Source organism: Schistocerca serialis, chromosome 2, assembly GCF_023864345.2.
Source record: "Schistocerca serialis cubense isolate TAMUIC-IGC-003099 chromosome 2, iqSchSeri2.2, whole genome shotgun sequence".
NCBI classification, from domain to species: Eukaryota; Metazoa; Arthropoda; class Insecta; order Orthoptera; family Acrididae; genus Schistocerca; species Schistocerca serialis.
In genome coordinates, this window is record NC_064639.1 from 1,133,884,887 (window position 1) to 1,133,904,307 (window position 19,421).

Sequence of the window (19,421 nt, forward strand, 5' to 3'; positions counted from 1 at the left end):
CTGACATGATGTCTGTGATGTGCGTACTGTAGGACCTTCGGTACACACACCATCAGATTATTTGACTTGTCGCTCTAACGAAGTAGGCGAGTGTCAGCAATATGTCTCGTGGTCTTATCGTGGCGTGTTTATCTTCTGCGCTAGGTCAGACGATAGAAATGCCACTTGCATGCTTAGAGTAGATGGTGACCAACTTTAAACAGAACTTGATTAATTTTCACACACATTTATTAAAATAGTAACAAGCATAAACCTTATGTAACTTGATTCTGGATGCTATTTACAATTGACAATTTGAAGTTCCTTTGGTCTTGGTACATTAATTTTATTCTCACATATCTCTGGCACTTGACAATAGTGTCTATACATTTATCTTCATGGCTATGTACAGGAATATGGTAATCTTATTAGGTGCAGACTGAAACTTGACTATAGACTGGTACAGACTAATGCAGATAAATGCAGACTAACTAGTTGGAGGTCTGTACACTCGTTATCATACCTTGCACGTTCATGTATCACTGCGCGAGTGTGATCCACGAGGAGAAAAGGTTCTACATTAGCACCAATCTCATTGGCTGCGTTACATATTTATACGCAGATCAGCGGAAGCAGAATTTGGTCCGTCTCTAAGGCAGCGCCATCTCGTAGTGCGGAGACGGACGAGCGCTGCGCCTGCGCTGTTGTGCTTAGCGGGGCGCGCTCTAGTGGGAAATTTGTGAACGCGCTGACTACGCGGAACTATGTACACAAGAATGTCAAATTCTCGAAAGTCATTTTGCCTAATCACAGAGGCTGTAAGGTTTATGGCAGCGCTGATATGGTTCTCCATTGATATGATTTTAACTGTATGTATCACAGTTCTTAGCACATCTCTGCTGGGCAGCACAATGAAAAAACTGTGCCCATTGAGGTAGCTATCTGTGTGGACAAATAATATTTACGACTTTCAGCAGTACAGTGAACCTAGAGAATGTTTTAACTCCCAAATAAGTATCTAATATAATTCTGTTACAAAAAATTCAGGAACGTGAGGCCGTCAGACTAAACATTCGAAATCACGAAAAACCACAACTCTTAGCGAACGCGTTACGCCCACTACTGCGGAGAACAAAGAAAAATTGAGCATTAATTTAGTTGCTCGTAAGAGAAATAATAAGATGGACGGGAAAGTGAATGGACTGAGTATATTTTTTTAATTACTAACCCACTGCCTGACAATTAATATAAGAAATGACGGAAATGTTACACAGAAACCTATAACATTGTTGAAAATAAAAATGAAACTCACTCACATACACTAGTAAAAAAAACGGAATAAATTTCATGATAGTAATTTAGATGTGCGTCTTTTTTATTTCCACGTGCGCGAACATTCTGGTGTACAAAATACTTAAAATTTGGAAAGTAATTAACTAATTAATTTGGTTGAAAATTAGCTGGCTTTATTAATTATTTTAAAAAACTGTAATTCATTTGCACAATGGTGCCAATCACTCTGCATTGCAACAATTTCGATCGCACATTAAAATTGTTGTGGATGTACTCCACCGTCATCTTATCATACAACACATAGCAAGAGTAAATTTCTCCTTTCGCAGTGTGCCGCTTCAGGCCATAGGCGTAATTTCCGTGACAACGTATATGCACTAATGAGGACAACAGCGAGTCGTCGTTCTGTTGTGCTTGTTGACCTGCTCCTGCGCTGGGCGTACGGGAATGCCCACAGCCGTCAGGTCCCCTTACCTGTGTGGCGTAAATGAATGCCCGTAGCCGTCTGAACATTGTACCAGCAGGACGTTCACGTATGCCATTAGCTGTTTGTCAGTTCTACCCGCTGGGCGTTCATATATGGCCGTAGCCGTGATTGGGTTAAATATTACACCATCTGTGGGGTCCTGCCACTCTTTCGTATGGGATGCCTAAAGGATGCTGCGTCCTCGGAATGCTATACAACAATTCAGGCGAATCACATAAGTACTTTTTATTATAATAAAGAAGATTTACAGTATTTAACTTTGTGTTTTAAGAACGTGTCGCAAGCGATGGGCGACATGCAAATAAGTAATGTTCTTCGTTACAGACAATGTCCATGTAAGAAATGGATATGGATCAGTATTAACTGCTGTCGTAGTGATGGTCTACAATTGCGCTGGTGTGCGAGTCCCACCCTGGTACTGTGCTACGAGGCGTGTTTTTTTTTAAGTAAGTACCGTTTTGAAATTTAAAAAAAAGATGTGCTAAGATATTTAGATCATTTAAAGATGGCCTCACAAATGTGCATGATTAACAACAGAGTGGGCGTCCTTCGGTCGTTAATGAAAGTTTGGTGCAGGAAGTGGACAATAAGGTGATAGAAAACAGACGCTTTACGATTTTCTCCTTGTGGGATGACTTTCCTAATGTTTCTCGTAGTGTTTTGTACGACATTGTGACCGAGCACTTGAATTACCGAAAATTGTGCCCACGTTGGGTACCGAAACTGTTGACGGATGTGCACAAAACCAAACGTTTAGACAGTGCATTGACTTTCCTTGAGCGGTACCACAATGACGGTGATGATTTCTTAAGCCAAATTGTTACGAGGGATAAAACATGGGTGGCCTATGTCACACCAGAATCAAAGCAACAGTCCATGGAAGTTGAGCAAGGGCATCGTTTGCTGCAAGACAATGCCCGTCCGCATGTGGCGAATCAGACTAAAGATCTCATACGTATTTTCGCTGGGAAACTCTAGATCATCCCCATACAGCCCCTATCTTGCCATCAGTGACTACCATCTGTTCCTGCACTTGCGAAACACCTGGGCGGTCAACACCTTCAAGACGACGACGAAGTCAAAACAGTGGTGATGCAGTGGTTAACAAGTCAGGCGGCAGACTTGTATGAGGAGGGTATTCAAAAACTGGTACAACGTTATGACAAGTGCCTCAATATTGACGGAAATTGTGTAGAAAAGTAGATTAAGGTACAGGCTATCATGTAAAAATAAAATTATTGAGATATCTTAGCACGTCTTTTTCTAATTTCAAATCGGTTCTTACTTAAAAAAACACGCCTCGTAATACTGCCTGGCCGAGGCTGGCAGCGGGGGTATTGTCTTCGGCTAGAGGGCGCTCTGTCAGCGGGCCATTGGCCGGCGTCGTCTCACAGCCTTATCTGCTCTTACGATCTTCGTCTTCGTGCCGCCGCTTGTCGATACGCCGGAATAACATCTGCCTGGTTAGATGTAAGAGAGGGCCTCATGGCCCTAATCTTTGCCAGGTTAAATAAATCAATAAATAAATAAATAAATAAACATCATGTTTACGAGGTTTGAGAAAAAAAGATCTGAAAATATTGTTAGACAGCGATTGCTTCAACAAGACTCAACTAGAACTGAAAGTGCTCTTGTAGATACGTGCGCATCATTCTACGTATCACTGAAAGAAACTGCGATAAAGGAATATAACACAGATGTTCTACCCAATTCGAAACTCAACGTTAGTCCAACTATGGGAAAGCTCCAGCACTGTTGTTCGATGATGTTTTATATGTCTGCAGTGCGTGAGGTCTCGCCTTTTCTCCCCCCATTCCACTACTCTCATTCCATCAGTGTTGTAGATGAATATTTTCTTCCAGAAATAGACGGAAAAAAGTCAACTCGCTCTCCATTAAAATATGTGCGTTTGCCGCTGCAGCTTCTTTAGTTACAGGGTGTCAATTCAAAATGTCGTGTTTCTGAAACGGATGCTACTTTAAACTATTCTGAAGCAAGATATTCAATATTGAGTTAAAGAACTCATCAGAACATCATGACAATGCTCTGTTAATCCTGAGAATGACTGTATGGTGAAGCTATATGATCCAGAAATGTTCTACGTCAGTGGGAGCAGAAAGAAAGACACACTGTGAGCAGTTTCATTGTACGCTAGACAGTGCAAGTTCCCCTTCCTTCACTTTTTTGTAATGTTTTCCACGGGAATTTGCAGTTATTAACTGTTGTTCAATATCGGTAATTCCTTACCTCTTTAATGATCACAGTGATGCTTAATGGCTGCTGTTTCAGAGCAAAACACAACGAGTGTCCATGAGTTTTACTTGCAGGGAAGAAGTCCGTATGTGCCAGCGCAGAGATTTCGACCTGCATATCACTGGGTTATTTATCGTAAGAACAACAGATATATGTATAATGATTTGTGTCTAAATGGAGTCACTTTCACAACCTTGCATACAAGCTCTGGGTTTCCAACACGCTTACGCAGATCCTGCATGTTCATTTATGAAGAAGTTAGTCGCCTGCAAGAGCCATTCCATTCTGAAAAGAAGATGTACGTTATATTGATGTATTGCTTGAAAATGACACAAGCGTCTCACAGCAGATGATTCTTAATCGGAGAAACAGGTACCTCATCACTACTAAACTTCTGGGGAACTAGTTACACTTTATAAGAACATAATTCATTTCTTAAAAGTACAGTGTGAAATAATTCTTTCATTTATCCATAGAAACATTTGCACGTTTTCTAACGGTGAAGCATGTTCTAAACCTATTCAGTGTTTATTATTGACAGTTTGGTAGTAAGAAGCTTTAATGAGTACACCTTAACAGCTTTTATTTCATGTGAAAATCTTTTTCTGTTGGATCATCTGTCTTCACTAAAAGTTACACAGGAGTCGAAATTGTTTGTAAAGAATTGATGGGGCTTTTTCCATGGGGTGGCTGTTCTCTAATTACGTCTTTCCCACGTAAATGGCTTATTTTACTTAACACCAGTGCTATACTTGGTCCTTGTGCAGTGAAGAGTACTTAATATCAATGAGGAAAAGTTATTTTCCACGTCACCTATCAACAAAATGCATGTCAGTCAACTCTTTGCGAAGCACATGGATGGTACTTCATCCTTTCAGTGTTGCGTGGCTCATTCGGTAAAAACGGAAGCCTTACAGGATCACTTTATTGTCTATCTGTCTGTCTATCGGTGTGTCCGACTGTTATGACCCTTTGTTATCAGTAACGGATAGATATCGAGATGAAATTTATGAAACACACTAACGTCCACGGTGCCTTGGTATTGTAAAACATTGAACCCGTTTAGTCAGTGCTAAAAACAGATACGACCATTTGTGTCACATACTTTGATACTCATAAACTCACTCATCAAAGCCTATAATGTATTTCCTGTTGACCTGGAATCATGAAATTTATATTTTTCATTTTCATGTGGTAAGCTCCTAAGGGACCAAACTGCCGAGGTCATCGGTCTCTAGGCCTACACACTACTTATTCTGACTTACGCTAAGGACAACACACACACGTGCCCGAGGGAGGACTGGAATCTCCGACGGGGGAACCTCGTGAACCGTACAAGACGCTTCAGACCGCGCGGCGGCTACCCCGCTCGGCAAAAATTTGTCAAGAAGCAGGTTTCCACAGCACAACTAAAGAAAAAATCCGAAAATTGTTGATTCGTAATTATATCACAAAAAACTGTTATTTGTTGTCCGACAGTGTGTCTGTCCCTCGGTTAATACACCTTTTTCTCAGGAAGGGGTAGGTATGTGAAGCTGAACCTCACGTCGCATACTAAGGTGTATGGTCCCTTGCTGATGTAAGAAAGGTAAGCTTTTAAGTCAGTGTAAGCAAAACATACTGCCAATAACACCCCTCGTCGAAGCTACAGGTACTTTACTTTGGCCTTGAATCATGAAATTTGGCAAAAAGTAAGGTTTCATAGTACAACTAAAGGGACAAAACCTGAAAATTGTAATTTGTATTTACTACAAACGAAAAAAAAAAACTTTGTCATATGTTATCGGACTGCCTGTCTGCCTGACTGTTAATATCCCTTTTCTAGAGGACGGAGTTAGTTGAAATTTGTGTCACATTCTAAGGTCCACGGTCCCTTTGCGGTATACGAATTGTAGCTCCTGCGTCAACGCATTCAAAAGATACGGCTATTTATGTTACAAATTGTGATACGTTGCCAATATTGACATCGATAACAGGCAAAAATCGGCGAAATTCTCGACACCCGGGATAGATGAACAATCTATATATATAATTTAATTTGTTCGGAAGCCTCGGTGCGTGACTCCTATTCTGACTTACCCGGATTTTTTTTTCATTGTTTCGCATTATTATTCGATGTACGTACCAGGCAGCAAGTACCATTGTTACTTCAGGGATTCTTTGGGTTACTAAAACAAATTCTTCTAAGTGCGCACGGTGTACATGGTAGGTTATAACAGACCATGGTAACATATAGTAACACATCATGGTAACAGATAACAAATACAACTATTTCGTATTATTGAGGGAAAAAGGCATGATGAACAATACAGATACACTAATATGTTATCATGTGGTGCTGCGATACTACTTTTGATTGCACCATGGCTTCTCAAAGGTGAAGATGAAGTTATGGCACAATCACCCCGCAGGCTGTTCGTGGTACGGCGCAGAAGCTCTCTTTCAAAATAGACGATTATGTGTGGATGCTACAATGTTCTAAAAAGTGAATGATGATTTCGTAAGTTTTTGCATTTTATTATCAGAGGATTGACTCAGTTTCCCACCTAAGAGTGATTAATTTTTTAGAGCCTCTTTCGTTGTCAGATTCAAGTCGAATACGTGATGACGTCTCTACTGGTTTTTACTTGAAACTAACCACTCACTCTAGCTCTGCATGCTACTTCATTATCCACCGCGCATCTGGATTTACTGTGCATTCCTCCCTACCTAGCGAAAGCGACGAGGAAGCCTTCAATACATCAAGTGTGAACAGTGGCCTTGGAGAGAAGCGGAAGTGCTTACATACTTTATTTAATACGGCGCTCATCTACCTCGCGGAGTACACACAGGCAGGAGAGATACACCGACCTCCAGGTCTTCCTATCTGCAATCGCGATTACTAACTACACTACTGGCCATTAAAATTGTTGCACCACGAAGATGACGTGCTAGAGACGCGAAATGTATCCGACAGGAAGAAGATGCTGTGATATGCAAATGATTAGCTCTTCAGAGCATTCACACAAGGTTGGCGCTGGTGGCGACAGCTACAACGTGCTGACATGAGGAAAGTTTCCAACCGATTTCTCATACACGAACAGCAGTTGACCGGCGTTGCCTGGTGAAACGTTGCTGTGATGCCTCGTGTAAGGAGGAGAAATGCGTACCATCACGTTTCCGACTTTGATAAAGGTCGGATTGTAGCCTATTGCGATTGCGGTTTATCGTATCGCGACATTGCTGCTCGCGGTGGTCGAAATCCAATAACTGTTAGCAGAATATGGAATCGGTAGGTTCAGGCGGGTAATACGGAACGCCGTGCTCGATCCCAACGGCCTCGTATCACTAGCAGTCGAGATGAAAGGCATGTAATCCGCTTGGCTCTAACGGATCGTGCAGCCACGTCTCGATCTCTGAGTCAACAGATGGGCACGTATGCAAGACAACAACCATCTGCACGAACAGTTCACGACGTTTTGCAGCAGCATGGACTATCAGCTCGGAGACCATAGCTGCGGTTACCTTTGACGCTGCATTACAGACAGGAGAGCCTGCGATGGTGTACTCAACGACGAACCTGTGTGAACAAATGGCAAAACGTCATTTTGTCGCATGAATCCAGGTTCTGTTTACAGCGTGAGATGGTCGCATCCGTATTTGGCGACATCGCGGTGAACACACATTGGAAGGGTATTCGTCATCGCCATACTGGCGTATCACTTTCGTGATGGTATGGGGTGCCATTGGTTACACGTTTTTGTCACCTCTTGTTCGCAGTGACGGCACTTTGAACAGTGGACGTTACATTTTAGATGTGTTACGGCCCGTGGCTCTGCCCTTCAATCGATCCCTGCGAAACCCTACGTTTCAGCAGGATAATGCACGACTGCATGTTGCAGGTCACGTACGGGCCTTTCTGGAGACAGAAAACGTTCGACTGCTGCCCTGGCCAGCGCATTCTCCAGATCTCTCACCAATTGAAAACATCTGGTAATTGGTGGCCGAGGAACTGGCTCGTCACAATACGCCAGTCACTACTCTTGATGAACTGTGGTATCGTGTTGAAGCTGCATGGGCAGCCACCCAAGCGTTTCAAGGCCGTTATTACGGCCAGAGGTAGTTGTTCTGGGTACTGATTTCTCAGGATCTATGCACCGAAATTGCGTGAAAATGTAATAACATGTCAGTTCTAGTATAATATATTTGTCCAATGAATACCCGTTTATCATCGGCATTTCTTCTTGCGGTAGCAATTTTAATGGCCAGTAGTGTATTTCGTCCATGGTACTTTCTGGAGCACTACTTCTTCTATTCCGTTCCTCAATGGCTTTCTTGGCCATCCTCTATCCTCACGTCTGTAGAATTGCAGGGGAAGCAGAGAGTGGAATATAACCAACAAATAACTGGGGACGATGGGTGCGAGTGGTGCTCTTAGACGAAGACGTTGACACAGGAGAGGAAGTCATAGTGGGCCGCATCAGACAAGCCGGAAAAATGATGATTCAAAATAAAAAATTAAAGAAAACCTTACGGCCTTCACTAACCTTGGCAGACCACCTTTCGAATGCGCTTCACATACGAAAACCACTCCTTATGATTATTCCCAAACACACTTCTCCAGCAGCTTTACATTTAAATGTTTTTCATTTTTTTATATTACTTTGTGATACATAAATTGGATCATCTGCAAAGTGCCCGAATTTACCATTAGTGCCATCATCAGGTCCTTTATACACGTCATGAACAGCACACCTGAAGCTATTCGTTCACCTGTTGATGATTCTGCATTGAGCAAGCGTTGCTGTGATAAGGAGTACAAAGTTTTCTTGAAGTAAAGAACTACTGCTTCCGCCAGATAATCTTCATTCATCAATTCCAGATGTTTTGTTCCGAAACCATGAGCCCAGTCTCATTGCCGATGTTTCGGAATTCCATACTGGTTGGCGTGGAGGGGCTGTTCTGTTCGCGATACCTCATTGCCTTGTTTTAGTTTATGGCGATGACAGTCAAAAAAGCATTACAAAATCCTGTTATCGATTTTGACCAGCCAGTCGTGATAATTAGTCTGAATGCACATGCTGCAAAGTTTGAACTAAGTTTTCTGTTGCATTGTCAACATAAATAAACTGGTCCAAACCAATAACAGCATTTTGAAATTATTTTGTGATTTTCATCACATGAAAATAGAAGAAGATTGTGAATGGCTCACTCCCAATACATCTTTAAACTTGGTTGGCTAATAACTTCATGGACAGGTCCACAGCCAAAATGTATCGTGTAAATGCTGGAGCCATTTTAACCACCGTGGGCTACCAGTTCTATTCCTTTAATGCACAGTCCATGTAAATTACATTAATGGCCAGCGTCGGCCTTAGACCATTATCAATTTATGATACTGGTGATGTGTGTGTCGCATATAAAAACGTTTAAAAATCATTGATTGCCCCCTAAATCATCAGTATCATGCATCTGATAATGGACTAAGGCCGAAACTGACCAGTAATGTAGCTTACATGCACAGTGCAGTAAAAGAATAAAATTGAGAGCCTGCTGTGGTTAAAATGGTTCCATCATTTGTTGGCTACGTTATTGTCTAGGGGATGGGCGACACAATCATCGCATTGACCGATTACTATTCAACTAGCTTCCTTCTAACTGACTAATTTGCCGGCATCTCGTGGTCGTGCGGTAGCGTTCTCGCTTCCCACGCCCGGGTTCCCGGGTTCGATTCCCGACGGGGTCAGGGATTTTCTCTGCCTCGTGATGGCTGGGTGTTGTGTGCTGTCCTTAGGTTAGTTAGGTTTAAGTAGTTCTAAGTTCTATGGGACTGATGACCATAGATGTTAAGTCCCATAGTGCTCAGAGCCATTTGAACCATTTAACTGACTAATTTGAAGGGAAAGTATAGGTATGGGGATGATATCGTCCCAACACAATGAGGCTGAAGGTTACTAAATAAACTGGGTACTTGGCGTGTACTTACACGCTGTGAGTGTAACGACAGACTGATCCACAAACTCATTCAAGAATTCACTTATTGTAAGACTTGAACATTACCCTGCAGTTGGGCGTTTAAACCCACTAAATCTGCTGCGAAAAACCTTGATGAATTCACCAACTCTTGAAGAAATTTTAGATACGAAAAATTTCAGACGTTTTCAGTTGAGACCGATGCACTGCACATCGGCATATTTCTGCGTCTACTAGGTCTTAAAAAATAGTTATCACGTCAATATAACAACTGCCCTTGTATGACCGTCAGTTTCTTGCTGAAAAACTCATAAATTCACTTATTGTACATATTACTGCTAGAGCTATAGATCTAAGCGTATCAAATAACTCTGTCTTACGAGTTTACACCTCTGATATGTAACCGAAGGTCAGTATTTTTTATAGGAAAATTTTACTTATTGTCTCTTGGCGGTACGCAAGGACTTTGCAGTGAATAAAAATCTTAAATTTCTGATTGCGCATCTTGGGGACTATTAGTTTAAGATTTATTTGAGTATCATCGATGCATCGGCCAAAATTAGCGTTATGCTTCATTGACTATTAAAGCTACGAGATATTATGAATCTACATGTAGCTGTTCTGATTTATTATCCTATACTGTAGCTATACTCTTTGGTTTTCGAATTATTTTTTTACACAAATGCTTTCTTAATCATCAAAATCACATTTCAGTTAATTATTCAAACTGCGTTTGTTGGTGCCAATCAAGAGCTCTCAGCGGACACTTCGTTACGATCGCTTGATGCGTTTTCAGTCATTACTTTTTAAAGATAAAAGCTACACCTTTCATTGTGTTTGGGTAATGGAAATTCCACCTAGAGATGGTTCCTTAAACTTGTTACCACATCTAATTTCCCTCTGTTATAGGGTGACGTTGCCTTTTATGTAGCCTTATTAGCACTCATGTAGGGCCGTGTAATACCTGCAATTCGCTGTCTTAATACTTTCCACACCATTCAAAAGCTGAAATAAACAAGGCAGCAGTCGAGGACCAGATATCAGCAGAGATGTTAAAAGAAGGTGGAAGCAAAATACACAAGAGAATTTATAACCTTATCACAATGATGTGGAAACCTGAAACACAGTCTGAAGATTGGAAAACTGCAATACTTCATGCCACACACAAGAAAGGAAACGGAATGGAATGTGGAAATTACAGAGGAATCAGTATGCTGAACATAACGTACAAAATCCTGACAATGATCATTCTGTAAAAACTTAAAACTTACTCAGAAAACATTATTCAAGATTACCAGGCTAGATTTCGAACAAACCGTTCTACAACTGATAACTTGTTAACTATACAACAGATCTTTGAGAAACACTGGGAATTTGACAAAAACATCCACTATCTCTTCATTGACTTCCAGCGAGCGTACGACAGCAACCACAGAAGTAACCTCTACAACACGTTACGAGAATTTAGTACACCCAGTAAAATCATTAGGATGATAAAACTGTGCATCGTGGGCTCCCAGGCAGCAGTTAAGTTCAGAGGATCCATATCCCCTTCCTTTCCAATTAAATCAGGCTTACGACAAGGAGACACTCTTTCATGTATCCTCTTCAACCTTGCATTAGAGAAAGTGGTTGGGGAGAGTAATTTACATCTATACAATGGTCTCCAATTCGAAAACAGTGAAGTAAAACTCCTGGCTTATGCTGATGATATAGTGTTGCTGAGTGAAACTGAAGAAGAACTGAAAGACATGTATAGATCTCTCAGGGACAGTGCCAGCAAAATGGGGCTTTTGATTAACCAAGAGAAAACAGAATATATGGAAACAGGTCGAGTCATAAACCCTACTCCTTACACTGAAATTGACCACCATTCTAAATTCAGAAAAGTTCTCGAGTTGAAATACCTTGAATCACGTTTCAACAGTAAAAATATCATAACAATGGATATAAATGAAAGAATAGCCTCAGAGTCAAGATGTCTGTACTCACTAAGCAACCCACTCAAAAGTAAAGTTTAGTCAGTCACCACAAAGATGAAGATATACAACACTATCATCTGCCCCATATTACTGTACGGTTCAGAAGGCTGGACGCTTACAAAGAATTAAAGAGAAAAACTGGATGTTTTCGAAAGAAAATTAATGAGAAAAATCTGGGGACCTGTGTTGGAGAATGGCGTATGGAGAATTCGAAAGAACAATGCAATTTACCAGCTACTGAAGCAACCCACTATCATCCAGAAATTAAAAAGTAGGAGACTGCAATGGGCTGGGCACGTGGCTAGAATGGGAAACAACAGAATCACCAAAAAACATTTGAAGGAACTCTCCAGGCAACAACACCATTGGGCCGACCTCGTACAAGGTGGAAAGATGACATAGAGAAGGACATCGCAGCATCGGGAATTTCCGCAGGGTGGAGAGGGGCTGCGAGAGATAGAAGACGGTGGAAGCAAATAGTTGATGCACCGCGTGGTCTGCATGGTGCGGCGGCGCGGTTCTTTCCGTCCTTTTACGACGAAGCTGCACCTACCTGTGAACATTGTCTCAGCAGATCATCAGTAGGAAAGCCGAGTGAAACCTACTGTACTTCGACGTGAACCAGGCTGCAATAAAGTCACTAATCTACGTTTCGGGAGAAAGTTTTCACAAGAAATGAAAGGTTGGAAATTTTGTCCTCAATTAATATATTCTGAAACTTTGGTGAACAAGTATCACTGCCAAGCCCGTGCTAGTCTTAACACAGTCACTCATAATCCCTTGCACTCACGTTAGCACGTTTATGGTGTTGCATTTCCCGAAACGTAACAGCTACAAAAATACTGATTGTTTTTGATTGAGAATGCTCGCCAGATATTAAGCCTGTCGGTACCAAATGCAGTCACAGTTTTAGCCACCGACCTGCTCAATACGCCACGCGGAATATATGTCTTTTCTCGTCACAAAATTCACTTAAAAATTCCGAAATTTCTACACACACATCGGAATAATTATGCCGTCACTTTCCAACACTTTTGATGTATGAAACACTGCTAGATCCGGCAACTTCTCATTTCCATCGGAACTACTACTAAACACGTCCGATCTGTTTCATGGCTAGGCTTCGATTCTTCTCTAGAATACTCTAAGTCTTCTTTACCAGCCGAGAAAGGCGCGCGAAGAATATTGCTTTACCATTGGTCAGTTTACTCTTGCAAAATAGTAAAGCTAACGACTGCACTTTTTACCGACGTAATTATCTAATATGCTGAAGTTTTGCTTATGCATAAAATTATTTACTATTGTTATTTATACCTGAATTAACTTTCCCTTTACCATAAACTTATTTTACAAATCTATTCTACAAAAATCCCCTTTGTCCATATCCATACTTCTTCGAAATGTTCCCACACTAAATCCTACTACATAACTCGTTAAACAATTGTCTTCATATTAACCTTAAACCACACTCACGCATCATTCATACTGCTAAGACACTTCTATAACATTTTACATACACAAAAAGACATAATAACACTTTATGAAAATACTAGAACAGTTTATGAAAAACATTCTATTATTTTAGTGCACTCTAGTGGGCAGAATCGATACTAAAATCACAGTCCCCCTATCCAATATTGTCTTCTATCGGATGATACATAAACTACGCGCGCGTCCAGTCTCGCGTCACCATCTGTCACTATCCAGCTCTGAGACACATCTCCCACTTAACCGCCTCCAAGGCAGGAGCGGTATACGGCGCTACGCCTCAATGGCCTGTGATCGCTGAGGAGAAGAAGAATACTTTTCACGATATCGGCCTCCTCACGCCTTGAAACGACCACTCGTCAGGAAAAACCACAAGCGACAACCTTGCAGTTCACCTGCTGCCCAGCAGTCTTGCGCGGCAAATATCGCCAACGTCAGAGTCTCAGTAATCGTGTGCTGCAGCACACTGTCTTCTCACGACTGTCAATGCCCGCCTGTCTCCTGAGCCAGGCCTCATCACGGCCATTTGTCAAACAAGCGCACGTTCGGCAAGGCTTACAGTGTCAAATTACAGTGTCAAAGATAGTGGATGGTAATATTTGTGGATTTTTCTTCCCCTCTTGTAGACTGGTGTGACCTGTGATTTTCTGCCGAACACTGGGAACAGTCTTTCTTATTTTTCGTTTGTTGCTACTCTCGAGTGTCCGAGCAAGGAACAAAAATTAGAGTTTAAAATATCGTCGACAACGAGGTCCCTTAGAGACGGAGCACAAACTCGGATTAGGCAAGATAGAGGGAAGAAATGGGTCATGCCTTTTCAAAGGAACCAGCGTGGCGTTTGCCTAAAGCAGTTTAGGGAACTTACGAAAATCCTACATCTGGATAGACTGAAGAGGATTTGAACCATCATCCTCCAGAATGTGAGTCCAGTGTGTGGGAGAGAGATAATTATAATTTTACCACAACGACATGAGTTTCTGAATAGCGGTATCATCATGGGCAGCGAAAAAAAAAATGTAAACACCAAAATCAGAGTTGGTGCCTAATACGCTATAGGGAACCCGTTGGTACCAACTTTTAGTCATCTCGGAATTCAGGTATGCTTTTTAAGGAAGTCTTATACCATGCTTCTTACAAAATATCGACAAGTTCAGGTAACTATGTTGGAGGTGGATAGCGGTCACATAACCTTCTCTCCAAAGCAGACCACGAAGACACAGTAACACTGAGACCTGGTGGTGGCTGAGGGACTTCGACCATTCATCCTCGTGCTCACAAAATCAGTCCCCGACAACGAGAGCTGTCTGAACAGAGGCAGTCTCGCTTTGGAACACAGCACCACCATTGGGGAACAAACATTATACCATGGTACGGTCCTAATAGGCCGAAATGGGCGCATAATCCTTAGCAGTAATGCGACATTTGGAGTATCCACGGGTCCATGGAATACCACGATATGGCTCCCCGAATCGCCATTCATCCCCCAGCGTGTTTCACTCTTGAGACGTAAACTCTGCCGGAAGTTGGAAACAATGCGGAAGAAGACTCATCCGACCAAATAGTTACTTCCATTGCTCCATTGTCCAGATTTTATCTCTTCGGCACCACGTTTTCCCGTTAAGGGCGTTTGCATCAGTGATGTGTGGTTTTGGATTCCAACTCGCCCCGCAAGTCGCAGGTTATGGAGCTCTCTAGCTGATGTTTTCGGTGCTGACAGGGGTCACAACGGCGACATTAAGTTCTGTAATTATCTTTGTAACCGTCGTCTTCTTATTTGTTTGTCACAATCCTCTTCAATGTCAGTCCATCATGATCACTCAAAACAAACTTTCGTCCGCGTTGTGACTCACCGGATGATGTTTTTTACTTTCCCTGTATGTGGTATAATCTTCGATATGGCGCCTCTTGAAACATCGAACACTTCGGCTACCTTATATACGGAAGTAACCACGATACGAGTACCAGCAATTTGCCCAAGTTCGATTTCACTTAGCTCAGATGTAATGCACGCACGACTACACAGAACACTGTAACGACCACAACTGATACTTGCAACGTAAGGAGAACGATGCACAGGTGCCGACAGTGGGTAAATAAAACAGCGCAACGTAAATATTTCTCTAGCATTTTCATTTATGTTCGTTCGAGCGTGCATTTCTCGCGGTGTTTCCAAATGTTTGTGAGACTCCTTTATAATTAAAACTAGCTGAGTACCAGGCATTTCCGGCGTATGCATTTATTCCAGTCATCTATTAGCTTATGTCCTCCTTTCCCAGCTCCCTACTCATCTCCACCTCCTTCACTCCCCACTATCTATCCATCTTCTCCTGCCCGTCTCTCTGTCCATCTCCTCACCCCCCCCCTCCAACACTGTCAATCTGTTTCCATTCCCCCTCTCTCCATCAACACCTTCCCAGTCTGTCCATCTCTTCCCCTCAACCCCCCCACCGCAGTAATTCTCCTCCTCCTCTCTCTCTGTCAATGTCCGCTTCCCCCTCTCTCTGACTGTTTCCTTGTTCCTCCTCCCTCTATACATCTCCTCCTGCCCCTCTCCCTTTTCATCTCCTCGCCTTTCCTTTCTCTCTCAATCTCCTACTCTTCCCTCTCTCTCTCTCTCTCTCTGTCTCCTCATCCTCCCTTTTTGTCCATTTACTCCTCCTCTTCATCTCCTCCTCTCTCATATCTCTGCCTATCTCCTCCTCCTACAACTCCATCCATCTCCTCTTTCCTTTTTCTGTCCATCTCGTCCTCTCCCCTGTGTCTGTCCATTTTCCCTAACTCTGTCAATCTCCTCTTCCTATCTCCTCCTTCACCCTTGCTGTCTGTCGATCACCTCGCCCTCCATTCTCTCTCCAAGTTGTCACAATCACAACTATAGTATTTCTTTTCAGAGTGCTCCTAATATCTATATCAAATTTGACTGAAATCGTAACAAAGGGTCATGATCAGGTTTTTACCCGTGACTTTGCCTGAATATGCACATGTCACATGTATTTCACACATGTTTACCATAGGTAATCTGTAGGCCTATGTCTAGCGAATTTTGCACAGTAGTTTAATTTTCATGCAGCTCAGACTTTAAGACATTGTATCTCCTCTATTGTTCCTGATCTAGATTAACGACGTAGGATACAATCTGAGAAGCTGTCTTAGATTGTTTGCAGATGATGCTGTCATTTACCGTCTTGTGAAGTCATCGGATGATCAAAACGACTTGCAAAATGATTTAGATAAGGTATCTGTGTGGTGCGAAAAGTGGCAATTGACCCTGAATAAGGAGAAGTGTGAAGTTATTCACATGAGTACTAAAAGTAATCAGCTAAATTTCGATTACGCGATAACTCAAACAAATCTGAAGGCTATAAATTCAGCTAAATACTTGGGGATTACGATTACAAATAACCTAAACTGGAACGATCACATAAATAATATTGTGGGTAGAGCAAACGAAAGACTACGATTCATTGGCGGAACACTTAGAAGGTGCAACAGGTCTACTAAAGAGACTGCTTACATCACGCTTGTCCGCCCTATTCTCGAGTACTGCTGTGTGGTGTGGGATCCGCATCAGGAGGGACTGACGGATGACATCCAAAAAGTACAAAGATGGGCAGCTCGTTTTGAGTTATCGCGAAATAGAGGAGATAGTGTCATAGATATAATACGTGAATTGGAGTGGCAATCATTAAAACAAAGGCGTTTTTCGTTGCGACGGGATCTTCTCATGAAATTTCAATCACCAGTTTTCTCCTCCGATTGCAAAAACATTCTGTCGGCACCCACCTACATAGGGAGAAATGGTCATCATGATAAAATAAGAGAAATCAGGGCTCGCACAGAAAAATTTAAGTGTTCGTTTTCCGAGTGCGGGTCGAGAGTGGAATGGAAGAGAAGCAGCTTGAAGGTGGTTCATTGAACCCTCTGCCAGACACTTTATTGTGAATAGCAGAGTAATCACATAGACGTAGATGTAGATCTCCTGAGCTATGTGCCGTACAATGATATAATTTTGCAGGTACATCCAGTTTTATATGTCCCTACTGCCCGCGAAATGTGTTGTGAATACAGTTAGTATTATAAAAGTAGTAAACTGTCATGCAGTAGTTTTTCACGCATTTCAGTGTTTATGCCGTCATATTTTCTGAACTAAGCGTCGTTCTGCGACATGATTTTTCTAGTTTATTCAGTGGTATATGTGAATACTGCCTGTAAAATGTGTCACGAATCCTGTTAGTAGTACAGAAGTAATAAATTAAAAGTCATGCTTCATGTGGCAGTTTTACAACAGGAACGGCGATAATGCAGTAAGCGTTCAACTCTTTTCCTTTCACCGTTAGCGAGAAAAAGTTTGGTAGAGGTTCGCAGTTATGAGTTAAAGTTTGTTGCAAACCTCTAACAGATCTCGTTCTTAAGTACTGGATCATTAAAGTATGGGTATCCTCGCATCGTGGTCTACACTGTTCTTTCACTTACAAACACGCCCTTTCAAACGGTGAGTGGTTGTTACCCCCAGAGCAATTCTCTCCAGACAGTAAATGGTGTGTGTACCAAGTTCGGCAGAATTCGGTCCAGTATTTTAAAAGGAGATGTAGGACATATATGTTCATCAATTTTTATAATTTGTACGGATATCTACGTCTGACGTTAAGTGTATGAGCCTCCATAGTATTCGAAAGCGGACCCCTGTGACGCATAATGGGTCACGTCATTCGTTGCACCACACATGGCCAACATTCGGAGGTAAGTCAACTGCTCGAGGCAGCGAGGAGTGGACCGCCGCCGCTGACGCCGAGCGCTGGCCCTTTGCAGGTGCTGGGCCTGCCCTACAAGGGCGGCGAGTTCGCCATGTTCGTGCTGCTGCCGGAGGACGAGGGCGAGGCGGGGGCGCGTCGCCTGGGGGCGGCGCTGACGCCGGCGTCGCTGCTGCAGCTGCTGGCGTCCGCCAGGGAGCGCGACGACGTCATCTACATGCTGCCGCGCTTCTCGCTGGAGGCCAGCTACAGCCTCAAGCAGCCGCTGCAGGCCGCCGGCCTCCGCAGACTGTTCGACCCCCTCCAGGCTGACCTCTCCGGGCTCGTCGCCGACGACAAGTAAGTCCGTCTTTGCATAATTCTCTGTCGCATCAAGTTATTTCACAGGAGAATTCGTCGCCGTTCTAAACAGTCTATAAAACCATCGAGAACATCGAGTTCGCTACAACAGCTGGAGACAAGAAGAACCGCATACCAGTTAAGAGTGTTGTTGCTACTGCACTTGTCGACGGACCTTGTGTTTTCTGTGGTTGCAGACTTAATTTTAGTATTGACATTAACGATACTTTCGATCATGGTAATGGTTGGCTCACTGTAGCCATTGTACGTGGAGGTACGTCTCTGACCTGCCGTGCCTCTTTTTAGAACAAAGTAATGGATTTAAACTACTAGCCATTAAAATTGCTGCACCAAGAAGAAATGCAGATGATAAACGGGTATTCATTCGACCTATATATATCATACTAGAACTGACATATGATTACATTTTCACGCAATTTGGGTATATAGATCCTCAGAAATCAGTACCTAGACCAACCACCTCTGGCCGTAATAACGGCCGTGATACGCCTGGGCATTGAGTCAAACAGAGCTTGGATGGCGTGTACAGGTAAAGCTGTCCATGCAGCTTCAACACGATACCACAGTTCATCAAGAGCCGTGACTGGCGTATTGTGACGAGCCAGTTGCTCAGTCACCATTGACCAGACGTTTTCAGTTGGTGAGAGATCTGGAGAATGTGCTGGCCAGAGCAGCAGTCGAACATTTTCTAAATCCAGAAAGGTACGTACAGGACCTACAACATGCGGTCGTGCATTATCCTGCTCAAACGTAGGGTTTCGCAGGGATCGAATGAAGGTTAGAACCAGGGTCGTAACACAGCTCAAATGTAACGTCCACTGTTCAAAGTGACGTCAATGCGAACAAGAGGTGACCGAGACGTGTAACCAGTGGCAC

The 19,421-nt window shown here is 42.7% G+C and overlaps 1 protein-coding gene across 2 annotated transcripts in view; it reads left to right on the plus strand.

The window, feature by feature from the left end:
• The window catches only part of LOC126456725 (leukocyte elastase inhibitor-like), a 174,076-nt gene that overhangs the window by 115,448 nt on the left and 39,207 nt on the right, over positions 1 to 19,421 (plus strand). For both annotated transcript variants that reach the window (XM_050092467.1, XM_050092466.1), the window contains exon 4: positions 18,244 to 18,524. In XM_050092467.1, the coding sequence (XP_049948424.1) occupies positions 18,244 to 18,524 (281 nt within the window). The remainder of the gene's footprint in view (positions 1 to 18,243; positions 18,525 to 19,421) is intronic.